This window comes from Erpetoichthys calabaricus, chromosome 14, assembly GCF_900747795.2.
Source record: "Erpetoichthys calabaricus chromosome 14, fErpCal1.3, whole genome shotgun sequence".
Taxonomy (NCBI): domain Eukaryota; kingdom Metazoa; phylum Chordata; class Cladistia; order Polypteriformes; family Polypteridae; genus Erpetoichthys; species Erpetoichthys calabaricus.
The window spans coordinates 106,521,770-106,539,324 of NC_041407.2; the positions used below are offsets into that span (position 1 = coordinate 106,521,770).

General features: G+C 41.1%; 1 protein-coding gene and 1 long non-coding RNA gene across 2 annotated transcripts in view; one reads left to right on the forward strand and one right to left on the reverse strand.

Moving 5' to 3' along the window:
* LOC127530168 (uncharacterized) overlaps positions 1-17,555 on the forward strand; it is a 556,902-nt gene that overhangs the window by 231,990 nt on the left and 307,357 nt on the right. The window lies entirely within an intron of this gene.
* Positions 1-17,555, reverse strand: part of LOC114664556 (progranulin-like) — a 74,858-nt gene that overhangs the window by 38,275 nt on the left and 19,028 nt on the right. The window contains 3 exon segments of the mRNA XM_028818718.2: positions 585-728; positions 5,466-5,600; positions 9,389-9,529. Coding sequence (XP_028674551.2) covers positions 585-728; positions 5,466-5,600; positions 9,389-9,529 — 420 coding nt within the window.

Sequence of the window (17,555 nt, forward strand, 5' to 3'; positions counted from 1 at the left end):
GAATGCCTCCTCAGAGCCCTCTGTAATTTTGCACTGCTGCTGCTCTTCACAAGGCCATGTGCATCAATAGAGTGATTCCTGACTTAAACTGCTAAACAGAGAGCGTGGCTTGTTTATTCTATAATGGCAATAAATCAACTCTGGTTTGGATATGTGCAGAGGAGAGATGGCGAGTATGTTGGGAGAAGGATGCCAAGGATAGAGCTGCCAGGCAAGAGGAAAAGAGGAAGGCCTAAGAGAAGGTTTATGGATGTGGTAAGAGAGGACATGCAGGTGATGGGTATAACAGAACAAGATGCAGAGGACAGAAAGATATGGAAGAAGATGATCCGCTGTGGCGACCCCTAATGGGAGCAGCCAAAAGAAGAAGGAGAAGAAGAAGGAGGCAGCAATAAGCCAACTCTAGTTTCATGGACTCTGTTCATGTAACAAATTTTTCATTTATGTAAAAAACTTTCTGCATGCCCAGTCTTAAATTTTGTTTCTTCAAATACACAACTTGAAAATTAAAACGGCTTTCTAGCATGTTCCACTCTTCGAGTTTGAGCACTGAATGAGCTTCAAAGAAGGTAGTTGGCCGTTACCTGGGGAAGTGGGCAGCATCCATAGGTGCCCTTGTTGGTGGCAGCACAAGAGTATTCCAAGGGGCACGAAGTTTTGTCAGGGCACACAATCTGAATCGCATTATTGGCAGTCCCTGTTCCTACCATTGGGAAGGAGTTTACTTCCTGATTTGAGAAAAAAAAAAAAAAGTTTAATTGTAAAACATTAAAAAAAATTAAATAGTCAAACCTCTAAATCAATCCCAGATTTTAATAAGCATGTCGCTTGTAGACATCCTCTACACTCTGACCATCAATCACCAAGTTTATTATTCATTTACACTCAAGACAAAAGCAGACTTGTAAGAGGGTCAACTCCAGGCAGGAGACACATATGGAAGTCTACTTCATTGGCTCTCTGTGTCCATTACAGTCTACCTTGAAGTTCTAAACAGCTTTGAATGGTTGCAGACAAACTACATCAAACAAATAATTGTGAGGTTTCAAATTATGTTGAAACTGCAATAAACCCATCCAAAACTTCAGTTCATATTCACAATGTAGGACCGCTCTTCTTTTTATTATAACACACTTATGAGGCCTCGTCTGGAGTCCTGTGTGCAGTTTTGGTCTCCAGACTACAAAAAGGACAAAGCAGCACTAGAGAAGGTCCAGAGAAGAGCGACGAGGCTGATTCAGGGCTACAGGGGAAGATTAAAAAAAGCTGAGCCTTTACAGTTTAACAAAAGAAGATTAAGAGGAGACCCGACTAGAGTGTTTAAAATGATGAAGGGAATTAGTCCAGTGGATCAAGACGGTGACTTTAAAATGAGTTCATCAAGAACACGGGGACACAGTTGGAAACTTGTGAAGGAGAAATTTTAACTCAAACATTAGGAAGTTTTTCTTTACACAAAGAACCACAGACACCTGGAGTGTGGCAGACAGTAAGACTTTAGGGACTTTTAAAACTCGACTTGATGTTAGACAAATTAAGTGGATAGGACTGGCGGGCATTGTGGGGCTGAATGGCCCGTTCTCATCCAGATTGTTCTAATGTTCTAGACCTCCAGTACGTCCTCTTAGAAACAGCTGTGAGAATTTGTTATTTAATGAGAGACCTTAAATGAAAATTGCTTGACAGCAGGAGAAATGTAGCCACACCTGCCTTTTTAGGCCCAGTTGGTACCCTTTATTTAAATATGAATAAGTCGCAATAACTTTATACGTGTCATAATACTACTAATACATTGCACAGAGCACAACAAGATTGTCCAACCACCGTAATGGAAAGAATGCATGTTTGTAAGGATGTGCAGGGCAAGCTTTGTATCCGAGTCTTAATTATTACCAAACTTACCATGGCATGCAAATTCTGGGAACCCTTGCTGAAAATTATCTGTTACTATGAATAGTTAAATGAACAGAAGATGATCTGATCACCAAAAGGCATAAAGTTAAAGATGACACTTTTTCAGCATTTTATGCAAGATTAGTGCATTGTTTTTGCTTTGTAATGGTGTTCCTTTTCCTTTTTTTTCCTCTGTACAATAAGTTTGGGTACCTCAAAAATATACCGGGTCTCATAACTTTACCAAAGGTGGTCTCAGACTTTCATTAGCTTGTCAGGGCTATGGCTTGTTTAGAGTCCTCGTTAGGAAACCTCAGGAGACCCACAATGCAAAGCTGTATAAATTCTCGGATTTCTCAAACCTTGTCCCAACAATCGGTAGCCATGAGCTCCTCTAAGCAGCTCCCTAACACTCTGAAAAATAAAATAATTGATGCTCACAAAGCAGGAGAAGGCCACAAGATAGCAACACATTTTCAGGTACTTACAGTGGGTACGGAAAGTATTCAGACCCCCTTCAATTTTTCACTCTTTGTCATATTGCAGCCATTTGCTAAAATCATTTAAATTAATTTTTTTCCTCATTAATGTACACACAGCACCCCATATTGACAGACAAAAAAAAGAATTTTTGAAATTGTTGCAGATTTATTAAAAAAGAAAAACTGAAATATCACATGGTCCTAAGTATTCAGACCCTTTGCTCAGTATTTAGTAGAAGCCCCCTTTTGAGCTAATACAGCCATGAGTTTTCTTGGGAAAGATGCAACAAGTTTTTCACACCTGGATTTGGGGATCCTCTGCCATTCCTCCTTGCAGATCCTCTCCAGTTCTGTCAGGTTGGATGGTAAACGTTGGTGGACAGCCATTTTTAGGTCTCTCCAGAGATGCTCAATTGGGTTTAAATCAGGGCTCTGGCTGGGCCATTCAAGAACAGTCACAGAGTTGTTGTGAAGCCACTCCTTCGTTATTTTAGCTGTGTGCTTAGGGTCATTGTCTTGTTGGAAGGTAAACCTTCGGCCCAGTCCGAGGTCCTTAGCACTCTGGAGAAGGTTTTTGTCCAGGATATCCCTGTACTTGGCCGCATTCATCTTTCCCTCGATTGCAACCAGTCGTCCTGTCCCTGCAGCTGAAAAACACCCCCACAGCATGATGCTGCCACCGCCATGCTTCACTGTGGGGACTGTATTGGACAAGTGATGAGCAGTGCCTGGTTGTCCCCACACATACCGCTTAGAATTAAGGCCAAAAAGTTCTATCTTGGTCTCATCAGACCAGAGAATCTTATTTCTCACCATCTCAGAGTCCTTCAGGTGTCTTTTAGCAAACTCCATGCGGGCTGTCATGTGTCTTGCACTGAGGAGAGGCTTCCGACAGGCCACTCTGCCATAAAGCCCTGACTGGTGGAGGGCTGCAGTGATGGTTGACTTTCTACAACTTTCTCCCATCTCCTGACTGCATCGCTGGAGCTCAGCCAAAGTGATCTTTGGGTTCTTCTTCACCTCTCTCACCAAGGCTCTTCTCCCCCGGTAGCTCAGCTTGGCCGGACGGCCAGCTCTAGGAAGGGTTCTGGTCGTCCCAAACGTCTTCCATTTAAGGATTATGGAGGCCACTGTGCTCTTGGGAACCTTAAGTGCAGCAGAAATTTTTTTGTAACCTTGGCCAGATCTGTGCCTTGCCACAATTCCGTCTCTGAGCTCTTCAGGCAGTTCCTTTGACCTCATGATTCTCATTTGCTCTGACATGCATTGTGAGCTGTAAGGTCTTATATAGACAGGTGTGTGGCTTTCCTAATCAAGTCCAATCAGTATCATCAAACACAGCTGGACTCAAATGAAGGTGATCTCAAGGATGATCAGAAGAAATGGAAAGCACCGGAGTTAAATATATGAGTGTCACAGCAAAGGGTCTGAATACTTAGGACCATGTGATATTTCAGTTTTTCTTTTTTAATAAATCTGCAACAATTTCAAAAATTGTTTTTTTTGTCTGTCAATATGGGGTGCTGTGTGTACATCAATGAGGGAAAAAAATTAATTTAAATGATTTTAGCAAATGTCTGCAATATAACAAAGAGTGAAAAATTGAAGGGGGTCTGAATACTTTCCGTACCCACTGTATTTCCTCAGTTTGCAACGTTAAGAAAGGGCAGTTATCAGGAACGGTGGAGGTCAAGATGAGGTCTGAAAACTGCTCACTGGTTTACTAGGAAGGCAAATTAAAAAAAAAAAACATTTGACTGCAAAAGAAATTGGGAAGATTTAGCAGACTCTGGAGTGGTGGTACACCGTACTACTGTACAGTGACACCTGAACACATATGACCTTCACGGTAGAGACAGAAAAAGAAAAGCATTTCCTCTGCCCTTGCCACAAATTTAAAATAGCCTGAAGTTTGCAAATATACATCTAGACAAGCCTGATACATTCTGGAAACAAGTCCTGTGTACTGATATCATCAAAATAAAACTTTCTGGCCACACCTTGCAAAGGTATGTTTGGAGAAAAGAGTATGGCGAATTCCAGGAAAATAGTTGGAAATGTGTTAAACATGGCAATAGATCAATCAGGCTTTGGGCTCATGTTGAAGCCAGTGGCACAGGGAACAGGTCATTGGTAGAGGGAAGAATGGATTCAAATAAACACCAGCAAATTCTGAAAGCAAACATCACACCATCTGTAAAAAAAAGTCCAAGTTAAAAGAGGATGGGTCCTACAACAAGATGATAACATAAAACACACCTCAAAAATCTACAATGGAATACATGAAGAGGCGCAAGCTGAAGGTTTTGCCATAGCCCTCACAGTTCGTCAGACCTAAAGATCATTGCAAATCGGTGAAGACTTCTCAAAAGAGCAGTGCATGCAAGAGGGGCCCAAGAATCTTGCAGAATTAGAAGCCTTTTGCAAGGACAAATTGGCAAAAACACCCAAAGAAAGAATAAAAATTGTTTACAAGCTGGGATACTTGCCAAAGGGGGGTTAGGCTGTCTTACTAAGTACTGGGGGTGTCAAATGTTTGCTTGAAGTGCTTTTCATTTTTTTTTAAAATTTTGAATGATGGAAATGTAAATTAAGGAAATGTGTCATCTTTACCTTTATGATTTTTGGTGATCAGTTCATCTTCTGCTCACTAATCACAGTAACTGACTTTTTAAGCAAAGGGGCCCAAACATTTGTATGCCACTGTAATTAATCATAGGTTCATAAAGTCAGTATTGTCAGATGTACGCAGTACAGTGCGACTCTTACTTACATGTGCTAAATCAACTTGGCACCCTCCAGCGCCATGACTAGTGAGCTGAACTACCTTACCACGAAACTTATCTTCATTATGAAGACCTGTGTAGTAGTCACCTGTAGATGGCCTCCAATAATTGAATATTACAAAAAAATAAAAAATTGATACGCTAATTAGATAGAATCAACACTCATTACAAAACACTGCAACAAAACTGGGAACCATGCAGACATAAGCAACATCAATCCCCGCATGTCGTACAGCACGTTGCTCAGGAAAAGCACAGGTACTTCAAGGGAGCCAATGAGACAAAGCAATGCCTGCAGGCCTACCTGAGGAAATTCGGACACAGCTGGTTGCTTCTTTAGCCAAGGGAGGGAAATGGTTTTATTAATACATTTTGAATGCTTCAGATCGCAGATTGTACCCTCAAAACAGCAGTGCAGATGGTCTTCACAGCAAACAGCCTTTGTAAATAAATACAGAAATAATTTATATGATTACATTTTAAACACATTCATTCACATTTTAAATGAAACAATCCATTCTACCCTGAAAGCAGATAGTAGACTTCATGTAGTATATGTGTACTAAATTTCTAGTCAATAGGTGAAACGGTTTGTGAGCTACAGGTGATTTAAAATCCTGGACAGACAAATGAACAGCCACGGTAGCGTATTATAGAAGAAGATATATACTGGAGGAATGAAAGGCAGCATATCATAAAAAAGGTTCATTACAAAAGGTAAAAAAAATGTTAAGTATTTAAAGAATTCCCAAAAAAATGCTCATTTTTGAATTTCTTGGAAATAGGAATTTCATGCTACATCACTTTTCAGGATATAAAAGGAGTATAAAATAAAAAATAAAAAAAAAGCCAGCTGGTTAAACCATTAAGTCAATAAGACTTAAGAGTGTCTCATTGGAATGAAAACCTGCAGCCATAGTGGTGACCCAGGACTGAAGATGAGAACCTCCGATATCAAGTATGATGCCCAAGAGGAAATTGAAAATGTGAGGACAAAGCAACAGCCTGCCATGGCAGAGATGAGACACTGAAAGCTTTCAAGGCTCAAATAATGGCTACAGGGTACAGCAGGATAAGTTTACAGGAATTGAGAATCAGTGGAAGTTAGATCAGATGAGTTCAGCTTGTTATCCAACAAGAGACGTCTCAAAAGGTGTGAACATGGCACGGGTGCAGCCTAACAAAGAGATGGCAACCCTTCTATAACTAAATGTCAAAAAGAAAAATTATATATATAGGCTTTGTAAAAATTTAACACTGTAATTTGAATTGTGCAGACTACATCTGTCCTTTACAGTGCTATCGATTTTTACAGCAAATGCATGATCTTATGTACCCTACAGGTGTGGAAAGCCCCACACAATTCCTGTAGCTTGAGGTAGCAAATCCGAGGATGGGAGAGGTTGAAGCAGCTGACATGAATGATGACTTCCTCTTTATTTTATTTTAAGAACTTGCCGGTGTACTTCACGAACTGCAAATCAGCCTTAGTCCAGGAAGATGGTCTTCATGTGCCACGAGGACAACTGCTTGGTTTTTTTTTTAGAGCTGGAGATAGCAAGTCCCTGTGGAGAGTACGAAGAGTGACAGGCATTTGGCATCAATGTTAGAAATAACTATTTAACAGGGGTCCTTGTTACTTTCTCATATACAAAGCATAGGGAAGTACTATACTCGTCCAAAGATTCGATGTCGAGATTTTGTTGAATCTCGATGTTTTAGACTTCCCTGAGTCCAAAAATACCATTTTTGGAATTATGCATTTGTGTCTGTGTATGTATTTGTACGTAAACATAATAACTTGAGTACGTTTCACTTTGGTCAACCAAATTTTGCATACAAGTGTTAGGTACAAAATGTAGATTTATCATCAACTTTTGGGGTATTTCCATTAACCAGAAATAGTACTTTACCTTTAATTAATAATAAAACATTTTATTTATAAAAAGGCACCTTTCTAAGCACTCAAGGACACCGAACAAACAATACATAAAAAAACACATTATAAATAAAACTTAAAACAGAAATCAGAAATTGCAGAAAATATAAAAATTAAAACCAAACAAAGCCACTGTAATCAGAGAAAAGGCCATTTTAAACGGATGGGTTTTAAGTTTACATTTGAAGGTTGAAAATAATTTGATATTTCTAAGCTCAGTAGGTAGTGAGTTCCAGAGCTTGGGAGCAGAACGGCTGAATGCTCTGCTCCCCATGGTGGTTAGACGGGGCGAGAGGACCGGTCAGATGGATGGAGGAAGAGGATCTAAGGTTACGGGAGGGAATGGCAACATGAAGAAGATTGGACAGATATGGAGGGGCGAGGTTATGAATGGCCTTAAATGTTAACAGCAGAATTTTATTTTATTCATGCAGCTGCAGAGTCTGGTTTATTCAACTTTTCTTTTATAATAATTGTTCAATATATTCATTTGATTTGTTGCGGATGGTTCTTTAATGTACATAGTATAAAAATATCATTGTCTTGCAGTTTACTCCTCAAATATCTATCCCCATATCTGGAGTACACAAGAAAGTCTAGGGGAGACCACTCGTGATTTTGTGGAATATTACAAAGTGACTGGCAGCTGAGCATCACTCATGTAATTTTGTGGCTAGGATCTCTATGTGTGTATAGTAATCTTAACGTGTAGGAGTAGATTAACCTAGTAAACAGCTCAACCAGGCCCGGGACGTCCAAAGAATGGAAGGATAGGGGAAGGCAGCTACTTTTGGACACTGCCTGCCCCAAGACACTAAATGGCAGCTTCCCTGGAGTATAGTGGTGCCCCAGATTCCCACAGGGCATCTTGGGACTTGGAGTTCTCTATCTCAGCCCTGATGGGTGCCACCAGAGGGTGCTCTGGAAGGACTGGAGGAGTCATGCTTCCCTTGTAGCCCAAACTGAAGTACTTCTGGGCGGATTAAAAAACTTTAATTCTCTGTCAAGAACTATATAAAGGACTGCTGAAGACCCAGCAAGGGAGTCTGAGTCGGGAGGAGGTGGACTACGCTTGCTGGGAGGTGTGGAGGATAAAGAGCAGACAGAGAGAAGAAGAATACTGTGCTTTGCAGTACTTATTTACCTGTTTATTTTGGTTGTGGTGCTTTGGGCAATGTTTACAGAAAAAAAAAAAAAGAATTAAAAATACTTCAATGCTTTTATCTTGTGTCCAGTTTGTTGGGTATAAGGGGCAACAGGGCTACCTAGCGTCCACAACTGACTTGGTTAAGTCTCACAGACACCGTGAGAATACACAATCCCACATTCAAAATGCTCAAAACTCAAGAAGAAAACAATCCTCTGGGGATGAGGCTGGTGGCTTGAACACTTTTTACTAAAATAACTGAATGTGGTTTTACCATCAGCCAATTCTAACTTTCCGGACAGCTTAGAAGAAAACAATGACATTACTAGCTTTGGTCACAATAGTACAAAACAGACATTTCAACACTTGAAACTTTGCAGAGAAGAGCAACCAAGTGCATCACGGGACTTAATGAATGTCCTACTCTGACAGACTCAGAGAATTAAAAGTGTTTAGTCGAGCAGAGTAAACTGTGTGGGGAGCTAATCCAGGTATATAAAATCCAGCAACATTCTGAAGGTTTAAGGATGAATCACATACTCGAGGACATCAGTGGAAATAGAGGGGAAGGTCAATTAAAACTGAAGCCAGGATGCACTTCTTTTACACAAACAGTTGCAGGACTCTGAAACCTTGACAGCCTTTCAGAAGAACCTGGATAAGATATTGGGACAGCCACGGTATTAGCTAAACGAATGGGCCTGATGGACCGAATCGTCTCCTTTCGTTGTAAAGCCTCTGATGTTTCTTATCAAGTTACACTCTGCAGATGAATAAAACCAGTTTACTGCTGCGGTCACAAACAAGACAGTGGTGCAAAGATTAGCATTGCTGCCTCATGGTTCCAGACTCCTACGTTAGAACCCCAGGCCCAGTTGCTGTCTGTATGGAGATTTCATAGCTGTGCTTGGTTTTCCCCCCCATGTTTCAAAGTTTGCATGTTAACAGGCAGTTGAAGAAAGTGAGCGAGTGTACACAGACCTGGCGCTCAGCCGCCGAAATAGCTGCTGCTCCAGTTACCCACATCCCTAAACTGGATTAAGTGAGTTAGAAAAATGTACAAACTTGTATGTATACTGCTTATAAATCATTCTTGACTTATAAAAACGAGAGGTTGGCTTTCATACAATGAGTCACTTACATTTGGGAGAGGGCAGCAAGCATATTGTCCAGATGGGCTCTTACAACAAGTGGCATCATCGTCACAGCTTCCACCATCAGGACACCGGCGCGCCGTGGAGACAGCCAGCAGGCAAAGCAACAGCACAACTAACTGCGACATCTGCAGAGAAAAAAGAATGTAAGAGAACTTAAGATATACAGTGAGTATAGAAACGAATAATAAATAATAATACATTTTATTTATACAAGGCGCCTTGCACAGAACTCAAGGACACCGAACAAACAAACAAATAAATAAAAGACGCAATTATAAACAACTTAAAACATCAGAAAATCTAAAAAAATAAAACCAAACAAAACCACTGTAATCAAAGAAAAAGAAAGCAATTTAAACAGATGCGTTTTAAGTTTACATTTCAAGAATGAATATGATTTGATGTTTCTGAGCTCGGTAGGTAATGAATTCCAAAGCTTGGGAGCAGAACGGCTGAATGCGCTGCTCCTCATGGTGGTTAGACGGGCGAGAGGGACGGTCAAGCTGGTTGGAGGAAGAGGATCTAAGGTTACGGGAGGGAATGGCAATATAAAGAAGGTCAAACAGATATGGAGGGACACGGTTATGAATGGCCTTAAATGTTAATAGCAGAATCTTAAAATCAGTTTGAAACTTAATCGGGAGCCAATGAAGCTTATGCAAGACCGGAGTAATATGGTGAATAGATGAGGCTCGAGTAATGATGCATGCTGCAGAATTCTGGACTAACTGAAGCTTATGAAGAGATTTATTAGGGAGACCAAAGATGAGTGAATTGCAGTAGTCCAGCAGAGAAGTAACAAGACTATGAACAAGAATGGCAGTGGTATGAGGAGTGAGGGAGGGGCGAATGCGATTGTAGGTGGAAATAAGCAGACCGGGTGATGTTATTAATGTGAGATTGGAAGGATAGAGTACTGTCGAGGAGGACACCCAGACCCGAAATATTCCCATTTTTTTTGCTTTCCAGCCTTAAATGAATACACACACACTAATATTTCTTCCCAGCTTTACTTACTCAATGCCACCTCTAATATCCAAATGAAAGATATCACAGCTACAGTTCAGAAGAATTATAAAAAAATCAAAAACAAGACCTACAGAGATTAATAAAAGGATCACCCCCCCCCCCCATGTCAATGTCATTTTGTTGACCCCCCTTTTGCTTTAATGACAGCCTTGAGTCTGTTGGGATTCTTCTCTATCAGCTTTGCACACCTACATTGAGCCCACTCAGTATTTGCCCCCCACTCTTCTTTACAGAACTGTTCAAGTTCTGCCACATTAGATGGTGAGCATTGGTGGTCTGCTATCTTCAGATCTTTCCACAGATTTTCACTGTGATTTAGGTCTGGGCTCTGACTGGCCACACCAGGACATTCACTTTTTTCCTCTTCAGCTGCTGTGTGCTTCGGGTTGGTGTCGTGTTGAAAGGTGAACATTCTGCCCATCTTCAACTTTCTGGCAGAGGGTAGCAGGTTTTCCCTCAAGAATTTGATGGTATTTTGCCCCATCCATTTTTCCTTCTACCCCAACGAGATACCCCAGGCCCCCCACAACAGGATCCTGCCCCCTCCATGCTTTACTGTAGGTATGGTGTGTTGCAGATGGTGAGCTGCCGGTTTGGTATTGAGGTCAAAGAGTTTGATTTTGGTCTCATCTGATCAGAAGACCTTTTTCCACTTGGCATCAGAATCGAGGTACATTCTGGCAAAGCTCAAACGAGCCTTAATGTGGCCTTTCTTGAGAAGTGGCTTCTTCCTTGCGACCCTCCTGAACAAGCCACAATGGTGGAGCGCTTGTGAAATTGTTCTCACATGCACATCATTAGTGACCACTCTTTGCCATAACTCCTTCACAGTGGCCATTGGCCTCTTGGTAGCCTCTCTTATCAGTTTCCCACTTGCTCTTCCATCCAGTTTGGAGGATCCGGGGAGGGTCCTAGTCATACCAAACACTTTATTATTGACTTTACTGGGCTCCTTGGGATTGATAAAGCCTTTGCGATATTCTTGCCTCCATCTCCTGCCTTATGTCTGTTCACAACTCTGTCCCCGAGATCTTTTGAAAGTGGCTTGCCACCCATAGTCGGTTGTTTGCTGTCAGTTGAGATAGAGACTTTATTAATCCCAAGGGGAAATTCACAAATAATTCAAATTCACTACCAAGCAAGGGAATGAATGCTCCAGGAACAGCTTCACTAATCACACTCATTACAATTGATCACAGCTGGAAGGAAGCCAGGAACCGCAATGGAAATGGTGGGCACTGACACCTGATGGAGTTGGGGGGTTTGGACCTGGGTCCTTTATTAATCTCAGGATTTCTTGTTTTTTTATTTTTTTAAATTCTTCTGATCTGTAGCTGTGATATCTTTCACTTGGATGTTAGAGATTGCATTGAGTAAGTAAAGCTGGGAAGAAATATTCATTTAAGGCTGTAAAGAAAAAAAAAAAAAAAAAAGGAATATTTCAAAGGGGGGGATGATTCTTTTCCATACCCACTGTACAACTTCACATAAAAAGAGTTGTTTGTTCCAGATTCCTAGAAACCAAGTTATGGATGACCTATCAGGACAACAAAGCTAGCAGCTAAGCAAAAGACGGCCTGAATGATAGTAAAAGTTATGTTCCTTATTTATAATACTGTAAATACAAGTCGACGCCTTCACACTCATCATCAGAGTAAAAGGCAGCACACCTACTGTACACACCATGTGGTTGCCACTTCAAAGAGGCCGGATGTTGAATCAAATAAGCGCTTGATCCATGCGATTGCCACAGTTTCACATTCACCTTTCCCCTTAACTGACAAGCTTCAGTGATGTGTGCCGCCTTTAGGAGTACATTAAATGAAAATATCAAATAAAGGCGCTTGGAAAGTAAAATGTGTGCAAAACAAAAAACAGTAAACCATTATGTAGCTGTACACTATCAAGGTGTTTGAATTCATTAAGAAAATGAGTAACCAGAATACTCTTGTCCATCAAGTTTCCCGCCCAGTGTTGAAGGTGCATTGAATGATTTATGAGCTCTCTATGGCCTTTCAGACTGTAAGATCATGCAGCTGCAAAGAGCAATCTGAACCCTCTTTTATTTCAGAAATAAATACATTTGAGAGAGTGTACTTGGCTGCTAGGTGTACTCTGTTAGTGCTTTTTTTCTGTATATGAGGTGCTCTCTTTTTGTGCTCAACCCGAGGGCCTCCGCAGTGGTATACAAACGTTTTTATCAGTCGAATCTTTGTTGGTTTTGAAATCTAGGCAAACTGCTAATTTCCCTGCCACTTTCATTAGTTTACCAAATAAGCAGCGTGGTGTAGTAGCAGAGGAACCAGACTGTAAGCCGCAAGGCTGCAGATTCACTTCCTGCCATCATGTGACTCCAAGGAGGTCAATTGAACTGCTTGTGCTCTAACAGTAAGAAAATGAATGTGAACAAGCATCTGTACACGTCAAGAGCCTAGTGATATGTTACCGATGGAGATACGCCAGGCTGACACCAAAGATCATTTTATAAACACTCCTAAAAAGCCACTTTACTTTGGATATTTTGTAATTACATTTTAGTTCTGCCCTTGATAAACTAGATATGCAGTGAATTATCACACTCTTCAATGAACCTGCAATCTTTATTAATCTTTACTTTTCGGTTTTCTTTTCCAGTTCTTCACCACAATCACATGATTAAAGTCCTGTACAGCCACTCAATGTTTGAATGAAAGCAGATACCCCAACCCTCCAATGGGCCCTTGAGCAATGCCTTTAACCTGAAAATTGCTCCAGGGGGTGCTATACAGTTGCTGACCATGTGCTCTGACCCCCAAAGCTCATGCAAAAAGACTATTAATCCCCAAGGAGAAATTAACTATATATTTAAAAATACAAAAGGGTGATTATGAGTGTGTGCCCTGCGACAAACTGATTTTTTTCCCCCACCTTAACTCTGAACATCTGGGACATTTGTTCATTTCTTAACACAGGATTGGGTAGAATAGCAGTTAAAAACAGTAAGTATTGGGAAACAATTCTACTGTAAGGTGTATTACTTGTTACCTGACTGAAGTTAAAGCTGTAATAATAGTTAAAAATTAAACCTAAGCAGAAAAACTTGGCTGAATTCACTTCAACCGGATCTCACACGTATGCACAGTAAGCCTGGAAACATTAAAGCTGATGTCGCATTACTCAACTTTTAGTCATGGGCCATGTCTGATATTCCAATCACAGTCAATACCTGTGAGGATTCTAAATACAGGGGGTCCTCGGGTTACGAAGCAATTCCGTTCCTACAAGAGTGATGTAACCTGAATTTTGGTGTAAGTCGAAACACACCCTAGCCTAAGTCACTTACCGATCCTAATACATTTGGAAAATCATAATCTAGAACATAAAACCACAACTAAGCCACATAAATATACTGTACTCTGTACTATAGTAACAGAAAAAATGAATAGGAGTTAAAAAAAAAAAAAAAAAAAAAAAAAAAAAAAATTCCTTACCTTTACCCCCTCTGATCTCTCTACAAGGTCTAATTTCACTTCCATCGTGATGGCTTTCCTCTTCTTTGAAGCACTACCATCTGAAGACTCTGACTTTCGTTTAGGAGCCATGATAAAGGGCCAAACAGTTGCCAAACAACGTAACCAAACTAGTTCGCCAACTCCCTCACTCATACGCTGCGTTACTGCGTATTCTTCCTCCGCGCGCAGCCAAACTAGTTCGCCCACGTAGTCCAAGTACGACGTGAACGGCGTAAGCCGAAACACTCACGTCTCAATTTTTATTTTATTTTTTTATATAAAGTTTTTACGGGAGTGAGCATTGTGAACTCGAAACGTCGTATGTCGAGACGTTGTAACTGGAGGACCCCCTGTACCGTGATTAGGTCCCCAAGCAGTCTCTTCTGCTTGACTAAACACTTTTAATGTGTTTGAGTCGGTCAGAGAAGGACATTCCTTAAGTCCTGTGATACACTGGATTGTTGTTCTCTGCAAAACTACACACAGTACTCCAGATACCGTCTTACTGATGGCTTATCATCTGCGACGGGTTCGGCAGCAATTTCATTCCTTTAAATCTTTATTCCATTCTGTTATGGTATGTAAAATATGAGGCATCAGACAGACATGTGTCTCTTCTGTTTAGGAGGTCCAAAACACACATGTTCTTCGTTCTTCATTGCTATATTCTGTGCATTGCACTTCCTGATGAGCACTCATTGGTTCATTTGGTTGTCGGCTCTCCTGTGCACACTGCCCAACCCTCCAATTAATGAGAAAAATCAAACCTGCTTTGATTTTATCCTAGCCAGTCGCAGACTACTTGGTCTCAGCTATTGGTTATGTCACATTAGAGCAGCGACTCTTAACCTTTGAGTCACAGTCGCCCTGAAGAATCTGATGAAAGCTATGGACCCCCTTCCTCAGAAATATTCACATAAACACAACTTTGCATGCAATGAATATAATGTACTTTATCGAGATTTGATTGTCTCATACATGTACGACACACACAAAGTATTATTAAACTTTAAAGTAAACAAACACTTTTTATGCAAAAAGTAATGGCCACTCACAATTCTGAAGTACAATCCTCTTGTGCAAATTAAAACAGATCTACTAGTTCTGCTACGTTTTCTACTACCATCACTCCTACTCCTCTAAATCAACAGGAAAATAAATGTTAATTTTCATCTGACCCTCACAGACACCCTGAAACCCAACCATGGGCCTCGCAGATTAAGAACCCCTGCATTAGATGAACAGCTCCACACCGCAGACTGCCTTCCAACTGGCTAAGATTACGTAAATGGGGGCTACGACTGAAAATCACCAGAAAAGTCGACTAATGTGCCATGTGCATAAATTGACGTCGTGTAAATACATTTAGGTACATTTACATAATGTTAGGATAACATTGTTTAATGTTGATAACAATAAACAATCATTATTTATATTTCTGAAAGCACTCTGTTTACAGCATTTTTTCCACACCTGCCTAAAACTTTTGCACAGTACTGTATGGTACTAAAACGGGATGGGAAAACACGTCAAGAACACACCACTGTAGCAGTGCTACTATTAGTGAGAACTGGATCTCCCAGCAGTCCCTGCTGAGGCTGTTGGGGTCAAAGGTGGTCAAAGGAGTTTAAAAGGAGGGCAGGTGGCCAAAGGGAAAAAAAGTGCATTTTGTTGTTGTGTTGTGTTCAGTTTACCTGTGACACTGCCTTCTGTTGTTTAAGCCGTAGTTGTGTGTCCTGGATTGTATTCGTTGTTGGGGTCTGGATTGTATTCAGTCTACCTGTGTCCCGAGGATTGTTAATGGATTCATTGGCTTCCCCACAAGAAAAGGAGCACTCCTGAACCATCCATCCATCCATCTTCACCCTTACAGTGGCTACCGGTAGGACTGTTTTTCATTCCCTTGCAGCGTGCAGATCTCTGGACTCACCATCGTCATCTTTCATTTCATCCGGTGTTGTTTCCATTGACTTTGCTGTGTGGAGTTGTGTGTGTTTATATGTTTGATGTAATATTGCCGAAGGGGTTCTGGGGTGGTATTACTGGTTTCATTTATATGATTTAATTGCATTACATTCTTGAATTGTTGTCATTCCCCTGTGTGCTGTATTTTTGTCTCTGAGTGTGTGCGGGTCGAGCCAAGGCTGGGAACGTCCCTGGGATCCACTATAAAAAATAAATAAATCACCGTCAAGACCGCTACACCACCACTCTTAACACATCAAAGAGCGCTGGTGTAGCCCTGGCTTCTTCAGGCAACACTGCATTGGCGGTCATAAAAAGGAACGAGCACGACTGTGCTGGAAGATGGGCGCTCAAGTCAGCAAACATGCAATTAAGTCATACTAGCCGACGCTCGCCGGGTGTATGAATAGGAACGGAAAATGGTGAGAAAGGAATTCAGAAATCAAGTAGAAATAAATACTTCTTGAAAGACGCAGTGTGCATGTACAATTTGAGGCCAAGTAGGATTACATGTGAAAGTGATAAATAAATCAGGCTTTCCGAATTTACGTACTATGGCCATGGCATCCTGATAGTTTTGTTGCATGTATCTTGGACTTACTGGAAATGTGGACGGTAATATTTTGCCTACACATACGTTATTTCAGCGTTTGCTTGCAGTGCGTCTGTATTCAAACATTGTATTGTTCCACGCGCAGATCTTGTTGATGTAATCTGAGATAGCTGAGACGGGCGCCCTGTTTTAACATACGCATCTATGACGTACTGTTGGAATAGTTTGCCGCTGGAGTGCAAAATACTAAATGTATTTCTCATTGCTAATCTGTATGCGTAGAATTGGCATTGAGTAAGCCTTATTCGCTTCGCAGTTCTTTTATCGGGAACATGTTGTAAATCTTTGTGCCAGCCAATGTCTCCGTAAGGGAATAAAAGTGGGTAAACCATAGGATCGCAATTCATATTGAGCGTGGAAATCTGTTTACAGGAGTTGTCTATGGGATAGATGCAAATGTCCCTTTCGGCAGGCGTTTCGCCATCTTCTCCAACGAAAATCGCTACAATGTCGGGGCACTGTATCGTCGTAAATCCTGCCCAGGGTTTTCCTTGAAAACCATTCGTACAGATGCTATTGGATTGGACTGAGCGATTTCATGCATGTGTTTGTATGATTTAACGAAGGGGTTGATGGTTCTTAGCATGGAATCTAGCTGGAGAAGTACATTTTCACTGCATGCAGAGTTTGCTTTATTTTGTTAGCGTACTTTAATAGCTTGCGCCGTGTCAAAAACATACAACTGTCCATATCCTGGAGAGGTAGAAGTGTTAGCGTATAGTGGAGAGATCTGGTGATAAATTTGCCTGTGTATTTTAAAACAGTATGGTCTGTGGCCAGGAGGTCGAGTTATCTGTGCAGCCATGGAAGCAACCGCTAGAGAAGAGTTGTATTCTCGAATGTGTTCACGATAATTTTTACCTTCTGATGTTTACAGTGTAAGAAGCTGTTTTAAAGACACAGGTGGCTCCCACAAAGGTGGTAAAGCTACTTTACGGTTGTGGCAGCACCTCGAGTACTTGTTGGATGGATTACGCTCAGCAGGCCAGTATAGTGCAGGACATGGAAGATGACGAATATGAATCGAGAAATGCCGTGTCAGCTGCGTGTGGG